This window comes from Chrysemys picta, chromosome 4, assembly GCF_011386835.1.
Source record: "Chrysemys picta bellii isolate R12L10 chromosome 4, ASM1138683v2, whole genome shotgun sequence".
Taxonomy (NCBI): Eukaryota; Metazoa; Chordata; order Testudines; family Emydidae; genus Chrysemys; species Chrysemys picta.
Genome location: NC_088794.1, coordinates 25,885,486 through 25,907,045, shown reverse-complemented (window position 1 = coordinate 25,907,045; position 21,560 = coordinate 25,885,486). Strand labels below are relative to the sequence as shown.

The 21,560-nt window shown below is 48.5% G+C and overlaps 1 protein-coding gene across 1 annotated transcript; it reads right to left on the bottom strand.

The window, feature by feature from the left end:
- Positions 1 to 7,469: 7,469 nt before the first annotated feature.
- On the bottom strand, positions 7,470 to 20,360 carry LOC103307526 (membrane-spanning 4-domains subfamily A member 4D-like). Its single transcript, XM_065591768.1, has 8 exons — positions 19,031 to 20,360; positions 11,014 to 11,137; positions 10,598 to 10,708; positions 10,255 to 10,311; positions 9,435 to 9,590; positions 8,916 to 9,038; positions 8,457 to 8,539; positions 7,470 to 7,693 (listed from the first exon to the last, which is right to left on the bottom strand). Exons 1-8 carry the CDS (start codon positions 19,069 to 19,071, stop codon positions 7,636 to 7,638), a joined length of 753 nt encoding a protein of 250 aa, XP_065447840.1. The 5' UTR covers positions 19,072 to 20,360; the 3' UTR covers positions 7,470 to 7,635.
- Positions 20,361 to 21,560: the final 1,200 nt, after the last annotated feature.

The following is a 21,560-nucleotide window of genomic DNA, read 5'->3' as shown; positions in this document are numbered from 1 at the left end:
CATCCCTGATAGACATTTATCTAACCTACTCTTAAATATCTCAAGAGATGGAGATTCCACAACCTCCCTAGGCAATTTATTCCAGTGTTTAACCACCCTGACAGTTAGGAACTTTTTCCTAATGTCCAACCTAGACCTCCCTTGCTGCAGTTTAAGCCCATTGCTTCTGGTTCTATCCTTAGAGGCTAAGGTGAACAAGTTTTCTCCCTCCTCCTTATGACACCCTTTTAGATACCTGAAAACTGCTATCATGTCCCCTCTCAGTCTTCTCTTTTCCAAACTAAACAAACCCAATTCTTTCAGCCTTCCTTCATAGGTCATGTTCTCAAGACCTTTAATCATTCTTGTTGCTCTTCTCTGGACCCTTTCCAATTTCTCCACATCTTTTTTAAAATGCGGTGCCCAGAACTGGACACAATACTCCAGCTGAGGCCTAACCAGAGCAGAGTAGAGCGGAAGAATGACTTCTCGTGTCTTGCTCACAACACACCTGTTAATACATCCCAGAATCATGTTTGCTTTTTTTGCAACAGCATCACACTGTTGACTTTTATTTAGCTTGTGGTCCACTATAACCCCTAGATCCCTTTCTGCCATACTCCTTCCTAGACAGTCTCTTCCCATTCTGTATGTATGAAACTGATTTTTCCTTCCTAAGTGGAGCACTTTGCATTTGTCTTTGTTAAACTTCATCCTGTTTACCTCAGCCCATTTCTCCAATTTGTCCAGATCATTTTGAATTATGACCCTGTCCTCCAAAGCAGTTGCAATCCCTCCCAGTTTGGTATCATCCGCAAACTTAATAAGTGTACTTTCTATGCCAATATCTAAGTCGTTGATGAAGATATTGAACAGCGCCGGTCCCAAAACAGACCCCTGCGGTACCCCACTCGTTATGCCTTTCCAGCAGGATTGGGAACCATTAATAACTCCTCTCTGAGTATGTTTATCCAGCCAGTTATGCACCCACCTTATAGTAGCCCCATCTACATTGTATTTGCCTAGTTTATCAATAAGAATATCATGCGAGACTGTATCAAATGCCTTACTAAAGTCTAGGTATACCACATCCACAGCTTCACCCTTATCCACAAGGCTCGTTATCCTATCAAAGAAAGCTATCAGATTGGTTTGACATGATTTGTTCTTCACAAATCCATGCTGGCTGTTCCCTATCACTTTACCACCTTCCAAGTGTTTGCAGATGATTTCCTTAATTACTTGCTCCATTATCTTCCCTGGCACAGAAGTTAAACTAACTGGTCTGTAGTTTCCTGGGTTGTTTTTATTTCCCTTTTTATAGATGGGCACTATATTTGCCCTTTTCCAGTCTTCTGGAATCTCTCCTGTCTCCCATGATTTTCCAAAGATAATAGCTAGAGGCTCAGATACCTCCTCTATTAGCTCCTTGAGTATTCTAGGATGCATTTCATCAGGCCCTGGTGACTTGCAGGCATCTAACTTTTCTAAGTGATTTTTAACTTGTTCTTTTTTTATTTTATCTGCTAAACCTACCCCCTTCCCATTAGCATTCACTATGTTAGGCATTCCTTCAGACTTCTCGGTGAAGACCGAAACAAAGAAGTCATTAAGCATCTCCGCCATTTCCAAGTTTCCTGTTACTGTTTCTCCCTCTTCACTAAGCAGTGGGCCTACCCTGTCTTTGGTCTTCCTCTTGCTTCTAATGTATTAATAAAAAGTCTTCTTGTTTCCCTTTATTCCCGTAGCTAGTTTGAGCTCATTTTGTGCCTTTGCCTTTCTAATCTTGCCCCTGCATTCCTGTCTTGTTTGCCTATATTCATCCTTTGTAATCTGTCCCAGTTTCCATTTTTTATATGACTCCTTTTTATTTTTTAGATCATGCAAGATCTCATGGTTAAGCCAAGGTGGTCTTTTGCCACATTTTCTATCTTTCCTAACCAGCGGAATAGCTTGCTTTTGGGCTCTTAATAGTGTCCCTTTGAAAAACTGCCAACTCTCCTCAGTTGTTTTTCCCCTCAGTCTTGATTCCCATGGGACCTTACCTATCAGCTCTCTGAGCTTACCAAAATCTGCCTTCCTGAAATCCATTGTCTCTATTTTGCTGTTCTCCCTTCTACCCTTCCTTAGAATTGCAAACTCTATGATTTCATGATCACTTTCACCCAGGCTGCCTTCTACTTTCAAATTCTCAACGAGTTCCTCCCTATTTGTGAAAATCAAGTCTAGAACAGCTTCCCCCCTAGTAGCTTTTTCAACCTTCTGAAATAAAAAGTTGTCTCCAATGCAGTCCAAGAATTTGTTAGATAGTCTGTGCCCCGCTGTGTTATTTTCCCAACATATATCCGGATAGTTGAAGTCCCCCATCACCACCAAATCTTGGGCTTTGGATGATTTTGTTAGTTGCTTAAAAAAAGCCTCATCCACCTCTTCCACCTGGTTAGGTGGCCTGTAGTAGACTCCTAGCATGACATCTCCCTTGTTTTTTACCCCTTTTAGCCTAACCCAGAGACTCTCAACACTTCCGTCTCCTATGTCCATCTCTACCTCAGTCCAAGTGTGTACATTTTTAATATATAAGGCAACACCTCCTCCCTTTTCCCCCTGTTATATAAATTCGGATTAATCCCGTAGTGTAGACATACCCTTGGTAACAGCAGTCCTTCTGTCCACACTGCCTCGGTGGCCAACCACAACCCTGTAGTCTTATCTCAGGGGCCAGTTGTGGTCTGTCTTGGCCCCTCTTCCCAAAGGCCAGGTGCAGTACAAAGGGGGGGACCCAGACCCGCCCACTACTCTGGGCCCTGACCCAGGGACCCTCTAACAGCAGCCTCCCTCTGCCCTTCTTCCTTCCCCTCTCACCTGCTTAGTTTCCCTGGGCCACTTCCCCTTTGGCCCTATGCACCTTCCTGACCCTTTGCAGCAGATAAGGGGCTGGAGCACCTGTCTGCTCCCCCAAGCCTGCCCAGCACTGCTCTGTCTAAGGTGCTGCTCCTTTCATAGGAGCCAGTCCTTCGCCCTGGCCAGCCAGGGAGTGACTGACATCTCCCTAGCTGGGCAGCCTTTATATAGGACCTAGCCCAGTCCTGATTGGCTGCCTCTCCCCCTGCCCTGATTGGCTCTCCCCAGGCCTTCTCTGATTGGCTGCGGGTCAGCACAGCCTTTCTGGCCTGGTTCAACCCTTTTTCTCTGGGGGTGGGGCACCGCCCCACTACACACACACCCCCGGACTTTTCTTAGGTCTATGTGCTCCAGTTTTGCCCTCTCCCCGCCCTGACTTTGCAGGATATAATATAATCACATGTAAGATGATTGAATTTCCCCAGCTATATAATCAATCATAAAGTTTTCTTCCCAAACATATAGAAGAAGTGCAGTTTTTCAAACATTGTTCTTTTCTGATCTAGCCCTACAGAACGCAGTTGGTTGCAATGTGATGTAATCATGCAGCTCTCAACCCTTCAGCATGCCAGTGGGCATTCATTACTCATCTATTGCCCCCTCTCCCCCACGAGTTTTTCTTAAATGACATCCCAGTGGTGTCACTTGTCATAGCGCATTGATCTCAAGCCAACAGAGCTATAACAATTGACAGCAGCTGAGGATCTAAGTATTTTTCTTGGAACCTTCTTGACTCTTTATCACTTAATTATGTAGATAACATTAGCTGAAAGCCCGGGCTGTAATTTACTGGCTGAGAACTTAAAAAATTGGACAGTAACAGATTGCGAATCCCAGTGATGAAATCAAGCTGGGGATATTCTGACCAAGAACAGCTCTCGGCCATGCTTGTAGCCACTTCCATCACTTCACACTGACTCAACAGGCTTCCGAGTGACACAATCCTGGAAGCTTATTAAATATATGGTTTGCAAATAAACACGGCAAGCCCGCTCTGCTGCAGTTTATGGGTTTGCAGTGTATAGGAATGGGATAACATCCCTTTAAATAGTTTGGAAGTCATCTAGTGAGCCTCAATGTCTTCTTTGGGAGAAACCACCAGAACTCAACAGACCATATATATATACATAGCTAGGCCTTATGCATTAGTAAACATAGTTATCTGGAACTCAGCTTTGCCTGTACTGATTCCTGCTATTCTTAGTGTTATGCAGAGAGCAAAGACACTGCTGCAGTCATGTTCTTCATTGCTCATAAGTATTTGGAGGCCACCATTTTATTCAGGAAAGCAGCTGCAAGTCCTGATAGCTTCAGAGATTTTAGCCCAAAATAGAATTCATTCCTGAGATAAGTTATTGCTCTCTGTTACTGGTTATTCTCTTGCTTCAAAGGTTTTAACCATCCAGTCAAGGAGTAGCAGGTTTTGGCCAAAACCTTTTACCCATCCCTACTCACACTAGTAATTCCACCAACTCTACCTGGTTCTTTCTTATATGTGGGTGTCTGAGACTTCTCTGCCCTTTTTCCTGCTGTCCCTGTAGGGCACCACCTCTCCCCAGTGGGAGAAAGATGCAATGTCTCCTGCACACTTTCTGAGTTTCTTGGAGGTGCTTGATCCCTGCTCTGCCCCAGGCTCTGCCCCACACACAACCCCTTCCCCAAGCCCCCACCCTGCCTCTTCCTGCACGTGCCTCTCCCTCACACCTTCCCCTCCCCCCCAGCACCTCCTGCATGCTGCTGAACAGCTGATCCTTGGTGGGCAGGAGGCGCTGGGGAGGGGGAGGAGCTGATCTGAGGGGCCCGCTGGTGACGGCTGAGCACCCACTATTTTTTTCCCATGGGTGCTCCAGCCCCAGAGCACCCACGGAGTCAATGTCTATGCTCATGTAGTTTAGAGGAATCCAAGAAAGGAATCTCATCCCCAGCCTCCTTCAGCCTAATCATACCCAAATTTGAGGCCTCATTGGCTAGTCCCCGCATCCCCCATGCTCCCGGGATTACAGAGCCAAACAGCATAAAACTTTTGAAATGCAATGAGGGCTATTCTCGGATTCTGTTGTGATACACGCAGTACAAACTCCTAGAGCAATTGGGTAGAAACAGTCATGATGCCACCTATTGTTCTGACTGACATTCGGATGCTCCTTTCAGGAGCCTCGATTCTGTCTGATTGAGGAAAGCACTCAGAATTCTACTTTAGAATTCTGGGGTCATCTTTCCTTATGGTAAACCATCCTTTGGCATTCAGGCATTGGGGTGTTACGTTGTGACTGGATGGAGGGCTGGCTGGTGGCTCAGGGCTGTGAGTGAACAGCCCGTAAGGGCCTAGGAAGGAGCAGGCTTGTGAGTCCTTCTACATTCGGAACAGTTTGTGGAATTTAATTATTTTTAATTTTATCCTCCACCAAGCATGAAACGCCGCTGACTTTCAGATCCCAACATGTCAGGCAACCAGCCCGCTGGCTGCATGCAGCTACGAGACATGGAATGCTACAAGGGAACCACGGATACCCAAGCTACTGCATAATCAACTGGACTGGCAGGAACAGGGCAGAAATTACTTTAGAGTCCTCCATGATTCAACTGAGGAGCGGGGATCCCAGCAGGGCGGGCGACTGGAGCTGATGGGCTAACACTCCATGTTTTCACTCAGCAGTGAGAGATTTCAGGAGACTGTAGCTGCATGCCCTCACAGCATAGACCACCACCAGAGGCTCGGCTTCTGTTTTCCTCCAGGCCTTCAGCTGATCCACCCAGCCTCCAACACCTTCCAGGCTGAGGTGAAGCTGCCCCTTAGCTAGGTCACATCAATTTTCCACCGCTTTCAGGGTAACCAAAGTCCAAACTGAACACAAAGAAACAAAATCTCTTCCCTTCCCACAGGGAGCCTACAATAGGCAGCAGTCTCCCCCTCTTCCTGGCCTCCACCAGCCTTCTCTCTCTCAGTGAGCACTCCTGATCTCCTCTCCTACCCAACCAGGCAGCAACAGAGCTGGGTTCTCCCTTTTTAGCTCTTTCCTCAAAGCCTGACACCTGCTCAGATATCAGAGGGCAGATTCATAGATTCATAGACTTTAAGGTCAGAAGGGACCATTATGATCATCTGGTCTGACCCCCTGCACGCTGCAGGCCATAAAACCGTCCCCGCCCCTTCCCTGGACTCTGCTGCTGAAGTCCCCAATCCTGTTATTAGTGACCTCAATCGGCAAAGACCCTCCTGCTAGAGATCCCTGCCCCATGCTGCGGAGGAAGGCGAAAAACCTCCAGAGGCTCAGCCAATCTGCCCTGGAGGAAAATTCCTTCCCGACCCCAAATATGGCGATCAGTAAGACCCCGAGCATATAGGCAAGAGTCTCCATCCTGACCCCTTTTAGCCATTATGCTATTTACCTACCATTGCTTGGTTTTCCTTGACAACTATGTTTTACCATTAAACCATTCCCTCCATAAACTTATCTAACTTAATCTTAAAGCCAGACAAGTCCCTCGCCCCCACCGTTTCCCTCGGGAGGCCGTTCCAATATTTCACCCCTCTAACGGTCAGAAACCTTCGTCTAATTTCAAGCCTGAACTTCCCCACGGCCAGTTTATATCCATTCGTTCTCGTATCCACGTTAGTACTAAGCTGGAATAATTCATCTCCCTCCCTTGTATTAATCCCTCTAATATATTTAAAGATAGCAATCATATCCCCCCTCAGCCTTCGCTTTGTCAGACTAAACAACCCAAGCTCCTCTAGTCTCCTTTCATACGACAGGTTTTCCATTCCTCTGATCATCCTAGTGGCCCTTCTCTGCACCCGTTCCAGTTTGAGTTCATCTTTTTTAAACATGGGAGACCAGAACTGCACACAGTACTCCAAATGAGGTCTCACCAGCGCCTTGTACAACGGAAGCAGGACCTCCTTATCCCTACTAGATATACCTCGCCTAATGCATCCCAAGACAGCATTGGCTTTTTTCACCGCCACGTCACACTGTCGACTCATAGTCATCCTGCGGTCTACAAGGACCCCTAGGTCCTTCTCCTCTTCCGTTACTTCTAACCAATGCGTCCCCATCTTGTAACTAAAATTGTTATTGGTCATCCCCAAATGCATCACCTTACACTTTTCACTATTAAATTTCATCCTATTTCTGACACTCCAATTCACAAGCTCATTCAAGTCTCCCTGCAGGATATCCCTATCCTCTTCCGAATTTACAACGCCTCCCACCTTCGTATCATCCGCAAACTTTACCAGCCTACTCCTGCAATCGGTTCCGAGGTCAGTTATAAATAGATTAAATAAAATGGGTCCCAAAACCGAACCTTGGGGAACTCCACTGGTAACCTCCCTCCAACCTGACAATTCACCCTTCAATACGACCCGCTGCATTCTCCCCATTAACCAATTCCTTATCCATCTCTGGATTTTCAAATCGATCCCCATGTTTTTCAGTTTAACCAATAATTCCTCATGGGGTACAGTATCAAACGCTTTACTGAAATCCAGGGCTGACTGGGCTCCCATTAATCCTTTCCTAACTCCTGTGGGGTCTGTAAACCTCATCTCAGAGACGAACAAACCAACTAAACCATGAGCAAGGTGAAACTGGATTGTTTGTTTATTTTTTGAAGAAGGGGGTGTTCTACACGTTAAGAAACTATCCTGCGGGGAATGGCAGCACACCTCAATCAGCCGCAAAGCCATTCCTTTGGAGAAATAACGCATGTCATGATCCGTGCCTGCAGCTTCGCTGATAGACCCACCAATTAAAGCAGGAGGAGATGCCCCCGGTAGATTTCTTGTGGAAGATCAAATACCAGGGCTCTGTAATCGAGCAGAGAAAGGCATAACGAGAACCGATGGCTGTAAGCTGAAGCCAGACAAATTAAATTAGAAATTAGGCACAAATTTCTAATGGTGCACACGATTAACAGACTACCAAGGGAAGTGATGGATTCTCCATTTCTTGGTAGCTTCAGATCAAGACTGATGCCTTTGTGGAAGAGGCTTCAGCTGAATACAAGTTATCAGGCTCTGTGCAGGGGTAACTGAGTGACATGCGCTGACCTGTGTTACACAGAAGGTCAGAGTAGATGATTTAACGGTGCCTTCTGGCCTTAGAATCTATGGCTCCATGAATCAGAGAGTTCCAGGTTTCAGGGAGATGCCTTCACATAACAATTACACATAATGGATGAAGCTGGGTTCAGAGCTTGGTTGAGGGAATCCATAACCTGTGCCAGGCTCTGCGCCTCTCTCTAGCCCACTTCCTGTTAGCTAGTTGCAGGGCCCATCAGATGGTGCTATGCCATCCTCTCCCCATCCAGGATTTTGCAGGACAGGCCCTTGGCTTGCAAGACATTAACAGATTTTGGGGGGCGCTTGCACCATGGCGCAATGGTGCAGTAGTCCAGCAGGGGGCATGTGAGCAGCAACAACACACAACGGCAGTTAGCAGGGGCTTTTCCACAAGGGGGGATGATGGAGGGAAGGCAGAGAGGGTGAAACAGAAACACCTCTCGCTGAGGGACACAGGGTAGCTGCTTGCTGAGGGGGGCTGTCGGTCTCTCCACCAGGGGACACTCACGCCGCAGGTCCCTCTGACACCACAGGCTCGGGCTCCACGGCGGCCTCGTGGGAAGCGGGCGGATTCGTCAGGGCGGCGACCGGCTGGGAGCGAAACAAAAAGTCATGGAGTGAGCATGATGGCTCAGGGGGATAGCCCTGGCCGATCACCCCCCAGGCATGGGCAGCTGCTCCCTGGCCTGTCTGTTCATTGCTTTACTATCTCCCTGCCCTTATCTAGGCACAGACGTAAACACTTCATAGACACCCCGTGGAGCATCTGCTCCCATCTGCCTCTCAGTCTTACCCCTTTGCTCCCCTTTCTTCTCTACTCAGCCACCCTCTGCCTGTCTCCCACGCTCTTGCCATCTCTGCTAATCCTCCGAGGGTCCAACCTTAGTTTCCTTCCATTCCTTTCCCCCCAGCTCTCTGTATTAACCCCACTCATCCCAACATCTCCCAGTAGCAGTGGGGTAGTTACCACATCATCAGCAGAGTTCTGACGACACACCGCTTTGCATCCGAAGGCTGCCAGGGCAATGGAAACGAAGAACCCCAGTGAGGTTAAGATCAGGATGATGGCCCGCATGCCCGTGCAATAGTGCTGGGAAACAGAGCAGGAGATGGGGAATCACAGACAGGCCCCTGGACTCAGCACGGATCAGAGGAACTAACGACCGGACAGCCCTGTTTGTTCCTGTTGTCCATCCCTTGGTGGGAATGGGAAGGAGTGTTCCCTGCAGTCTATTCTTACGTCCTGTCCAGTTCCACTGAGTCAAGCTCCAGGAAGCCATCAACAGGAGGAGGAATTCCAGGAATTAATGAATCCCCCACCTACCCCAGGAGACAGTTCCCGGGGGGACAGAGAAATGAAGCCCAGGCCTGAGTTCCTCAGGAGATATATCTCCAACTCCCATCCCTGCTCCCCCCTACCCCGATCTCAGCCAGCTGGCTGCCCCAACATTGCTCTTCTATAGCTCTCCATGGAGAAGGCACCCACCGAGATCTGGTACAGCCGCCTGCAGTGCAACCTGTTGCTGGAAGGACACTGGATGTACCGGTTACGGGGATCATACACCAAGTCCACAAGGTAGAATAAGTTGATCACGCCCACCACCACTGTGCAGATGATGTAAATGACCAGGCAGGCTTTCACCTGGAAGATGAGGGGATAAGGTTGTCGCTGCTAGAAGCACCAGGATGCTAAAGAGTACGAATGGGAGACTGCCAATGCTCCTGAACAGATAACGGCTGTAGCCCTAAACTCCATCTTGCTCCCCTAGAGTCCTTCCAGTGTACAGAGGGGAGCTGCCCCATCAAGAGATCACCTCCTAGCAGAGCCCCTCTCTGGATCCATCTCACACTAACATATGGGCTCGGCCTCCTGTCCTGACTTGCCCTTCCCTCCCAACTAGCTCTGCCTTGCCTCTCCTTAGGACTGGACCAGGATCACCCCTTTTTTCCCCAGGGCTGCCCCATCCTGGTTCTGTCCCCTCAATCTGCCTATGGCTCCAGCTCCCCTTCGTGCAGCTGGGCCTTGGGTACCACAGCTGCCCTTCAGAGCACCAGTACCAATGGGGTTCACCTCAGCCACTGATCCAGGCCCATCCCTCACCAATGGCTTCCTCCTCTTCTCCCCACCTCGCCCTCTGACGGAATTCCCCAGTGCAAGGCAGAGATACCTCGGGCCTCACAGCCCCAACTGGCCCAGAGGGTACAGTCCCTCTTAGGAGGGTCACTTGTCTGGGGAGAGGAATGAGGAGGGATGTGACTGAGCCCTGATGCAGCCCTGGGCCAGGCTTTATCAAGAGATTACTCACCAGGGCCAGGCTGTGTGTTGTGTCTGCAGCCAGAGTGATGATTCCAGCCAAGAGCAACTGGAGAGGAAGAGAGAATGAGAGAAAGTAATCAGGGGCATCAGCAGAGCTGGGGTGGGGAGAGATAGCAGGAGGCTGCAGGTTAGGGTTAAGGGGTATTGGCAGAACTGGGGGGGGGACCTGAGGGTGGGATAGCAAGAAGGCTGTGGGTTGGGATTGGGGGACATCAGTCGGGCTAGGGGTAGGGAGGGAACCCAGTGGTGAGATAGCAGGGGGCTGGGGGTCGGAACTAAGAGGCACCGGCAGAGCTGGGCATGGAGGCTCAGGAAATGGGTCAGTCACTCACCAGCACTGCTGAGTAAAAGTGGACATGCAGCTCATCCCTATAGACGCAGGGGGAAATGGCCAAGAGGACACCAAAGGCCACCTGCAGCAGCCCCACCAACAGCAAGAGGGCCTGCAAACGGGAAACAAACCCGCCATCAGCATGCAGCTCTGGGCAGGGGCAGGACAGCCAGCAGGGGGCAGAGATAGGCGCCGTGTACAGTCACCGGCTAACAGGCACCAGGGCCTGTCTGACAAGAGGATCCCAAAGACCCCAGGTGCTGTGCAGGGCCTGCAGAGGCGGTGAGGCCGGAGCAACAAGGGGATGAGCTGTGAGATGGGGCAACAGCTTTGTGTGTGTGTGTGTGTGCACGCATGCAAGAGAGAGAGAGAGAGAGACTCTCCAGCCTTCGGCCACCCTCCACGCATGCTGCTCACCCCTAAGACTCTGGGCTGCCCCTGGAGGAACCGCTGCATCAGGGGTCCTGCTTCCGACATGGCAGAACCGAGCGTCTTGATATAGAACAAACTTCTCACAGGCTCTGGAGTGGAAAAGACAGCCCTGTGGGTGCAAGAGGGACTGGGTCATGGGGTGCACTGGAATGCTAAACTGCATTATACCGTTCAGCTGCTAGGTGCCGCCGTGTGGAATATACCTTAGTTAAGCTCACAACAGCCATTCCTGGCAGTGAACTAAAGGATCTTATAGCAAACACATGTCTCTAGAAGAAAGGCTCTGCTGCCAGTCCATTATGTCGTACAAGAGCCTGACTTGCTAATAGCAACTCAGCAGCCTAACATGCACAAAATGTACACAGGGCATGTAATGCTAGCAGGGACTTTGGAATAACCAGTTACCCATAGTGTTGTATGGGGGAAATCATTATGTAATGAGCCTCATCACCTTGTACTTAGAGCCAAGCCAGCAATGCTTATCTGTACATTTCTCAGCCACAAACTCAGGAAAGTGTTTACTGTTACAGTAACTCCCCACTTAACGTCCTCTCGCTTAATGTTGTTTCGATCTTACGTCTCTGCTCAATTACAGAACATGCTCCATTTAAAATTGTGCAGTGCTTCGCTATAATGTCGTTTGCCTGCCTGCTTTGTCCACAGCTGGCAGCCCACCTATCAGCTCCCCTACGCCCCCACCCCACAGCACCTCCCGCCCACTGGCAGACCCGACAGATCAGCGCCTTCCCCCTCCACCCCCCTCCTCCTGCCCACGGCAATCAGCTGGCTTGCGGCGTTCAGGAGGGAGGGGGGAGGAGCGAGGACATGGTGTTCAGGCTCCCCCTCCCTCCCCTGCCTCCTGAACACCGCAAGCCAGCTGATTGCCACAGGCAGGAGGGAGGGGGAGGAGGGAGGACTCGACGCACAGGCTCCCCCTCCCTCTCCTGCCTCCCGAACGCCGCAAACCAGTTGATTGCCGCAGGCAGGAGGCAGGGGAGGGAGGGGGGAGCCTGCGCGCTGAGTTCTCGCTCCTCCCCTCTCCCTCCTGCCCCCTGAATGTCGCAAGCCAGTTGATTGCCGCGGGCAGGAGGTGCGCCGCGTCCTCCCTCCTGCCCATGGCAATCACCTGGCTTGCGGTGTTCAGGAGGCAGGGGAGGGAGGGGGAGCCTGCGCGCCATGTCCTCGCTCCTTCCCCCTCCCTCCTGAACTCTGCAATCTAGCTGATTGCTGTGGGCAGGAGGCAGGAGAGGAAGGGGGAGGAGCAAGGACGCGGCGTGTGGAGTAAAGGGGGGGAGAAGAGGTGGATTAAGGGTGGGGGCTTGGGGGAAGGGTGGAGTGGACGGGCCGAGGGTTGAGCCCCCTGCCTCTGGTGCTTGCAGAGTAGGGGAAGCTGCTGCTGCGCAACATGATTCTCCTAGCCTAAAGCAGCTTCAGCCTCCTTGCCTCCCTCATTGTCTTCAGCGCCAGTGCCTGTGTGGGGTAAGGCAGGGGCACCTCCCAACTATAGTACTGTACTGTATGGCAAAAAAAAAATTTCCCTGGAACCTAGCCCCCCCATTTACATTCATTCTTATGGGGAAATTGGATTCGCTTAACATCATTTCATTTAAAGTTGCATTTTTCAGGAACATAACTACAATGTTAAGTGAGGAGTTACTGTACTTAAAAAGTCTCTGGTATCTTTTCTGGTGGTATAATAGCAAGTTGGCAACAGCTATTACACGGTGTCAGAACAAAACTGAAAGTGAGACTAGACGAGAATGAATCTGGAAAACAATGGACCAATTAAAGCTTCCAGGAAAGTTTTCATTTGAAGGAAATGCAGCAGAAAACTGGGGAAAATGGAAGCAAAGACGGCACTGAGAGAGGCAGAGACAAAAAAGACAAGTGGCTGCAAACAGCATTAATTCTTCATGTGGCAGGTGAAAAAATGAGAGAAGTATTTAACACTTCTTTATTTGATGATACAGCAGCAGGGCTGGCTCTACTGTTTTTGCTGACCAAGCAGCACGCTGAATTGCCGCCAAGGACGGCGGGGGCAGTCCATGTGCTGTTAGGGCGGCAAGTGCATTTCCGCGACGGCAGCAATTTGGTGGCAGCTTCAGTCTTCAGCCGGAAGACAGAAGCCTCCAAATTGCCGCCGCGGGCAGCTGAACATAGAAGCTGCCGCTGAATTGCTGCCGCCGCGGAAACGGGCGGGCCACCCTAACGGCACACGGACTGCCCCTGCCATCCGCGGCGGCAATTCGGCGCGCTGCTTCGGGCAGCAAAAACACACGGACTGCCACCCACTGCAGATTGCCGCCCCAAGCATCTGCTTGGAATGCTGGTGCCTGGAGCCGGCCCTGTACAGCAGATAAAAAGATATACAGGTCTTAAAGAGTAAGTTTGAGGCCCACTGTCCACTGCCAAGAAATATCCGATATGAGACTGGAACAGTTTTCACTTGAAGTCAGACTGATGGGGAAAATATAGACCAGCATGCTACTGATGGAAAACTGGCAGCACAATCCTCCAAATGTGGAGAACTGTGTGACTTGCTCATTAGAGACCCCATTTTGTGTGATATTGTGTCTGATTCTGTGCAAGCGAGTTTAACCCTTGAATGTGCTGTGGATGTATGACATGCAGATGAAAAGGCTGCAATCACAAGTGTCTTGAGGCCATTTTCAGAAAACCTTTTCATAGTGTAAGCAGAGTCAGGATAAGCTCTACCCTGACATCTGGTGGTGAATTATGGTGAGGGTGGAAAAGAACTTCAGGGGCTGATCTTGTTTGCATAGGCACACCCACCCGCCTAGCCTGGGACAACAACAACTGAAAGTGGTTACTTTGGCTGGTGTGGGATCCCCAGTTTCTCTGTTATTGGGGAAGGAAGAATAAAGTGTTGTTACCCTGATTCTGTGAATCAAGGCCAGTGGAACTGTTGTATGACAGAGGGACTCACCAGTAACTAAGTAGCACTCGCTAGACAAGGGGCATGGGTTACAAAACCCAGTGAATTGAGAGAGGGTGGGGACATGTATGTGATAGTATGGGTACCTTTTGAGGGCCTGAACCACCAATTCCTTTGCCCTTCCTGCTGTTGAGTAGCAGTGCTAAATTTGCTTCCATTTGGAATCTAGCTAGAAGTTACTGAACTGAATTCACTTTGGGCTAATGGCGCACCAGCACTGGGGCTCCCCTACTATGAGCTGAAATCACTAAAAGAAATAAAATTGCTGAGCTGAGCTCACTGAGTGCTGTGTTAAGCAGTGGGGGAACCTGAAAATATATTGCTAAGCAGCTGGCAGAGCCGAGCAGTTTGTGGGATGGTTTGAGCAGCCCATGGAACAGCGAGTGGCACTGAGCCATTTGCGGGGGCAGCTGGAGCGGTTCGTGGGATGACTGGTGGATTGGAGCAGCTGGCAGAGCTGAGCAGTTTGTGAGACGGTTGGAGTGGCCCACGGAACAGGGAGCAGAGCGGAGCAGTTTGCGGGGATGGCTGGAGGAGCGGCGTGGCGCGGCTGGTAGAGCGGAGCCATTCGTGGTAAAGGCTGCAGCAGAACTCCACGAAGAGGTGGGGCAGTTGGCCTCTGACCACGTAAGGTGCCCCTTAACATCCCGTGTGCGCCCCCCCCCATTTCCGCCCAGGCTGGGGGGTAAAACTCTGCAGATAAACTTTTGAACTCTGGGGCGGCACTGACCAGGGACAGAGACTTTGGGGTTGTTGGACTTTGGGGTGATTGGACTTAAGAACCTGAGGGGAAAAGGACACTGCCAAAACTTACTTGGAGGTGGGTCTTTTGCTCATGGTTTGTGTTATGAATCCTGTTTGTGGTGTTTCCCCAACATAATGCCACATTGTTTCCCTCCTTTATTAAAAGGCTTTTGCTACACTCAGACTCCGTGCTTGCGAGAGGGGAAGTATTGCCTCCTAGAGGCGCCCGGGGGGTTGTATGTAATTGTCCCAGGTCATTGGGTGGGGGCTCGAGCCGGTTTTGCATTGCGTTATTGAAACGGAACCCCTAGATACTGAACCCGGCCCTTGTTGCTGCCAACTCAGAGGGGCAGAAGGGTTACAATAGTACTCCATCAAGGATTCAAAGGTGGTTGCTAATAATCCAGAAATATCAACTGGAAGTTGGATACAGACCACGGAAAGAATTACTGTAGTAATTGTTGACACTTTATCCAGAGTCTACATGTTGCACGATGAAGGAGTAAGTTCAGAGGAAGCTGGTGTTGCACTACATCAGATTAGCTTTCATTTGCCTATTGCCAAACAGAAATTGAAGGAATTCCAAGCAGATACTGCAAATGATGTTGTTCTGCAAACTATTTGGCAAAGAGGGCCAGACAATAGATCTGTAGTACCAGAGGTTATTCGTGCTTATTGATCATATAGAGAGGAACTAAGTGTGCAAAATGGACTTGTCTTTAAAAGTGACAGAATCATAGTACCGAAAAGTCTCAGAAAAGAGATCTTGGCTATTATTCGTGAGAGTCAACTGGGAGCAGAGCTATGTAAAAGGAGAGTTCAAGATGCTGTCTATTTGCCAGGCAGGTGTAGTCAAATAGAGGACACAGTACATGCTTGCAATGCATGTCAAACCTTCAGAAACATAAAATCGAAAGGAACCATGCTACCGCAAGAGGTCCCAAACAGACCTTGGCAGAAACTTGATATGGACCTTGTGAGGCTGGCAGACTAGGTGCCAGCTCATGCCAAGATCCGTAGGCCTCAAATAAACATTGACCAATGCATAGCTGGAAACCAGTCTGGCTCACCTGCGTGCTAGTGGCATTAAAATAGATGTTAAGTCTGTAGTGTTTAGACTTTATGAAATTCTTGTAGGATGCTGCATGTGTTAATCTCACTGATAACATCTGTACTGCATGTGATACAGTAATAGTAAGTGTTTGCATTGTAAACCCCTGTAACTGTGTAACTCACTGAACAGGAAAGAAGCATTAACTAATGTCAAATGGTACAGACAGTGTTACATCCTGCCCACCAGAAGGCCCATTGAAACCAAATGAGTCAGTGAAACATCAAAGAACAAAGACTTTGTTAATTCCACCCCCACACACCCCCACCAAAAAAAAAGTCCCTATGAAGAGGAGACATGCCCATGAACTCATCCCATCAGCTTGAACTCTGGGAGGAAGGGAATAAAAATCCCTAACAAGAAGAAAATGGATCTCTTTGCTCCTTGGACTTTGGGAGGGCAAGATTTCTAAGCATGAGCAAGGAATCCCCAGCTGCTTTGCCTGGGTTAGCCCTAAAGGACATATAGAGATTGCATATTACAGCAGCTGCCTGCCATCACCTTCAGAAACCTAGGACTGTAACTCGTTTGTGTGTATGTGATTACCTGCTTTAACCTTGTAAATAACTCTAATTTCTTTCTCTTAGTTAATAAATCTTTAGAGAGTTTATTATAGGATTGGCTCCAAGTGTTGTCTTTGGTGTGAGATCCAAAGTGCTATTGACCTGGGGTAAATGACCAGTCCTTTGAGATTAGGAGTAACCTGAATATTTTTGTGATTTTTGGTGCAATGGACCATCTATCACAAAGGAAGGCTTCCCTAGGAGCCAAGGGGTTGCTCATGCTCTTGAGCCACTTCAGGACAGCTTGATGGATCTGTTTGCGTTTCAAGGTGCAGATTATTTTATTCTGGCAGATTAGTTAAAATACTCAGAAGTCTGCTTGCTTCAGGACCACCAGTGCATCTGTCATTGATGCTGCATGTCTATATTTACAAGGTATGAAAAACTCATTAGTGACAATGAATCACAATTTTGCTCCAGAGGCTTCAAAGCTTTTGTAAAGCAGTGGGACTTTGTTCATAAAACATCAAGTCCATTGTTCCCACAATCGAAGGAGAGAGCAGTTCAAATTTATAAAGAGTTCTTTAAAAAAAGCTAGTGTGGATAACACAGATCCGTATCTTAGCCTGTTGGACTAATACACCTAGGGAGTAAGGGAGATTGAAGATCATCTGCTCAACTCCTTGTGGGAAGACGTCTAAGGACTAGATTGCCAACTTCATCAAAGCTGTTGCAACCCCAGGTAATACAAGGAGACATACAAACTAACCTAAAAGTGAGACAAGCAAAGCAGAAATATTTTTTGACAAAGGTGCAAAACCTTTATCACCACTGGAAAAAGGAGAAATGGTTTGTATTTGTGAAAAAAAGAGCACAGAAACCTGCTAAGGTGATTGACCAATACACTGCTCCAAGATCTTATCTTGTTAACACAGAGAAAGTAGATGTCTACAGAAGAAACAAATGATTTGATGGGCACTGAAAGAATTGGGCAGGAGGGGAATGAAAATATGGAACAAACAGAAATGGTGTCAACATCCAGCTCAGACATGCAGGCAATACCAGACCAGTCTACTGAGTCTCAAGTGGTCAGTTTGAATATAGAAGAAAAAAAATGGGAGTCTGATACTCCTGTTACTACTTCTAAAGGCAGAGCAATAAGAAAACCTGCTAGATACACGTATGTCTCCATTGCAATAAAAAAACCCACGGCAACAAGTCTCAGAGCACAGGTCATCTAACCTGAAGGGCTATAAAATTGCAATATAGATGTTGGGGCTCAGGCAAGAGCCAGGGCTCTGAGACCCACCCCTCACGGGGTTTCAGGGCCCAGGCTCCAGCTCATGCCTGAATGTTTACGCTACAATTGTATAGCCCTGTAGCCCAAGCCCCATGAGCCCAAGTCAACTGATCTGGGCCAGCCCTACATTGCAGTGTAGATGTACCCACAGAGACTAACGAATTCTGTTCAAGTTAATTTGAATGTTTTTTTTTAAAAGGGCAGATGTAATGTTAGTCGGAACTTTGGAGTAGGAACTGAGTGTTGTATGGGGGGAATCATTATGTAGTGAGCCTTATGAACAGAAGCACAGGCTTGTGCTTGGAGCAAGGCAGACAAGCCAGCAATACCAATCTGTACAGTTCTCAGCTACAAGTTCAGAGAAGTGCTAACTGTTACTTAAAAGTCTCCAGTGTCTTTTCTTAAATTATAGTAGCCACTTAGCAACAGCCATTACAGGGTATAAAATATGAGGAGCTAATGGGCTTGTTACTCTAACGGAGAAAGAGAAAAAGAACCAATGCCTGCAAGCTGAAGCCAGACAAACTCGAAGTAGACACAAGGCACACATTTTTAACAGTGCAGGTGATTAACCATTGGAACAAGCTGCCAAGGGAAAAGGTGGATTCTCCATCTCTTGATGGCTTCAAATCCAACCTGGAGGCTGTTCTGGAAGAAGCTTCAGACAAACACAAGTTATTGAGCTCCACACAGGTGTAACTGAGTGACATTCTCTGGCCTGTCCCATACAGGAGGTCAAACCAGATGATCTAACAATCCCTTCTGGCCTTTAAATCTCGGAATTGATGAAAATGAGATGGGGTCAACCCAGCCAGAAACCTGAGAGTAATTGGAGATCTTATACCATCTCCGTGCAACCCATTTCCTGACAGCATCACTCCCATGTCCTGCTAAAGGAGTTCCATGTCCTGACCCCATTAAGAGCCTGTCTCCTTCACCTCTTCTCTCCCACGCTTCCACCCTCTCTATCCTTCTGTATTTTCCCCTTTGAAGTCATCCATTCTCTCTCTTTCAGTCTCTCTGTCCCCAGCCTGTGCAGCCCTCCCTAGAGAAGCACCCCTGGGAGGATCAGACTGGTCCCTGTGGGGGAAGCCCCAAGGGAGGGGGAACAGGCCTAGTCTCTAGCTAGGAGGCAAGTTGGAAGCAGAGGATAAGGACACAGATAAGGACACAGATTTTGGTTTCCCAGGGTGGGAGACTTCTCTGGCCAGGGGGAATGAGGGGCAGGGGTCCTGTCCTGCCCCAGAGGGTCCTTCACCCCGCTCAGGCCAGCCACCTCTCCCTCAAGTAATCCAGCCCCAAACCCCTCATCCCATCCACTGTCCTCATCATTGTCCCCTCACCCACTCAGCCCTGCCTGGGACCTGCAACTCCCACCCAGTGCTCACCTGTGTTGCTCTATCTCAGCACAGGGGTGGGCTCTCAGCATGAGTGCTGTTCACCAGCTCTGCGCCTGTTTCTCCTGCCACTCGCCTGCCAGACCGATCCGATCCTCCTTGTTACATCACAACCAGGACACCCCTTCCAGGAAATGTCCCAACCTCCCACAGGGCTGCCGGACGCTTACCGCAAACAAGGGACTTTCAACATCAGGCTTGGTCTGCTTCCCCACCCCCATCCTCGCTCAGCGATCTGTAGATACTTAGAGCATCTGTCCCCCCAGGAGTCATGAGAGTGACCCATCCACAGGCCACATCTGGCCCATTCCTCCTTCAGGAGACTTCCTCCAGCCTTAGACCCAATACAGGGGCAGCTTTCCCGGTCCTGGAATGGAGAGTTAGGTGAAATGTTTGGCTTGAACCTTTTTCTGGTGAAAAATGCAGATTCAGATAGACTGAAACATTTTGTGAATTTGTGTTGAATTCTCCAAATCAGAGAGGAAAAAAAACCCTAAAACTTTCTGAACAAAAATTGAAAAGTTTCAAGTCAACATTTTCAAAACCATACTTTTTGATTCAACACACCTTTTCTGATAACTTAACTGATCTCCTTTTTAAAAAATTAGAAAACCCTTAAAAAATAATAGCTCAAAGATGAAACAATATTGGTTATATGAAACCTTCCATTCAACTCTAAATGATATTTTTCCTGACTTTGTGGTTTGCCAAAAATGTTGAAATTATTTTTGTTGTGGTTCAATCCAAAATGAATCCCCCCCAGGGCTCTATTGGAAAGCCCTTTCCAGCCACAGGTTTTGTAGGGATGTAACCCCCACTCCCCAAAAGCACATGTGCCTGCTACATGCTCCCACTGATGGGTTAGGCTTTAATCTCACTCCTGCCGAGTGAGGCCCACTGGCTGAACTGAGCTACACAGAGCCTATTGGGTTCTGCATCATCACTAGGATCGGTACGTGGCCATCACATGGCTAGAGTGGGCCATCCCCAGGTTCCATAACACACAGCATTTGGCTTTCACTGGTAACTCTCTTCTTGTGATAGGGTTCATTGAGAACCTCTGAAACCTTGCAACTCTGAGGGTTCAGTCAGTCTGGTCCCTGGCTCACGGCTTATTCCTGTTCTCAGTTCATTTCATAATAGATGTAAACATTTCTCCCTAGTGCTGCAAAATGCTCCTTTCCTTCCCTCCCCTCTTGCTTGTCTTGGCTACAAGAAGTGTAGCTCATACCTGCTACGCTCCCTTTGTGGGCTAATTGTGTGATTCTAACCAACCCCTCCCTATCAACACCTCCTGGGGTGATATATTCTTTCATCAATGCCATTTATTGCCCCCCACCCCCTCCGTCCCGTGATGCCCCACAGCTGTGCCACTCAAGTTTATTGTGTGTGCTGGTTGTGTTGATTTGTTTGCGGGTTGTGTTGTGCTAGAAAATTTGTGCTGATTTGTGCGGGTGATGAACAATGGGGGTGTGCTACAGTGAGAGGCTATACGTGTTTCGGGTTATTGCGTATGCTAGTTATGTTGTTGTATGGATGTTTTTGAAGAACTGTGCAGCTGGGCCAAGTAAGCCACCATCTGTGCAACCAATGAAATTGTTGTATGCAAATTATCTGTAGAATAAGAGTGGTGATTGGTTGAGTTACCTCTGATATCACAGTGGTCTAGGACTCTTGGTATGGCATAGATACAGCTGTTTGTTATGTATATATTATTCTATTATCCCCTTGAATAAATCTATTTAATCTATTTTAGGGGTTTATTCTACCACCCATCATTGTGGCATCTGAGTACTGTCCACATGAAATAAATAATAAAACCCCTAGCAGATTTCCTGGCGTTACTGGCACTTTTCTATTTTTAGGGTCAAAAACTCTGCTTGGGACAGGGTTTTACTGTTTAGTGGGAGAGGGGCTGGAAAGAGAAGGGAGCATTTGTGTTGAGACCATCACTCATGGTGGAACGGCTTCCCCAAAGAGGAATGTTTTGCAACATTTCCCAAAGAGTCAGACTCTGGCTTAGCTTGATCTCTTCTGGCTGATAGTTCCGTAGCCAGATCCCCTCGACTGACAACACTTTGTGCCTAGCTGTCACAGGCCGCTCCCTGGGCTATGAGATCTGCATTGTACCACTACCACACTCCCTTTTTTTTGCCAGTTCTAGCCCCCCTGCAAAAAACCATCACATTTTCTAGCCATGATGTTATTCAGTGCTACTAATTCCCCAGGAGGATTCCATTATCCTCTACAATAGAGCTATCTTAAAGTTTTATGCTACCACTCATCACCCTGGTATCTGGTTACTTTCCATGTAAAATCAATTGCAATAGAGAAACAGAGTTTGGCACCTCTCCCTTGAGAGGGTCCAAACTCTGCTTTGGGTAGGGGAGTTTTGATTGTTGGACAAGCATCATTCTTATGGCGGTGTAGAAGACTTGACTCACAGCAGGTGCACCCCCTCATGGGTGGAAATGGTGTAGCAGCTCTTTTGTTTCTAGCACCCCATGTCCATGGTTGCTCC

Bases quoted from the DNA above. Each gene is read 5' to 3' on its own strand.
- LOC103307526 (XM_065591768.1), bottom strand. From the start codon at position 19,071: ATGCTGAGAGCCCACCCCTGTGCTGAGATAGAGCAACACAG. The intron at 9,591-10,254 runs GTGAGTAATCTC...CTCATCTTCCAG, and splicing joins CAACACACAGCCTGGCCCTG to GTGAAAGCCTGCCTGGTCAT. The intron at 8,540-8,915 runs GTAACTACCCCA...TTTCGCTCCCAG, and splicing joins AGAACTCTGCTGATGATGTG to CCGGTCGCCGCCCTGACGAA.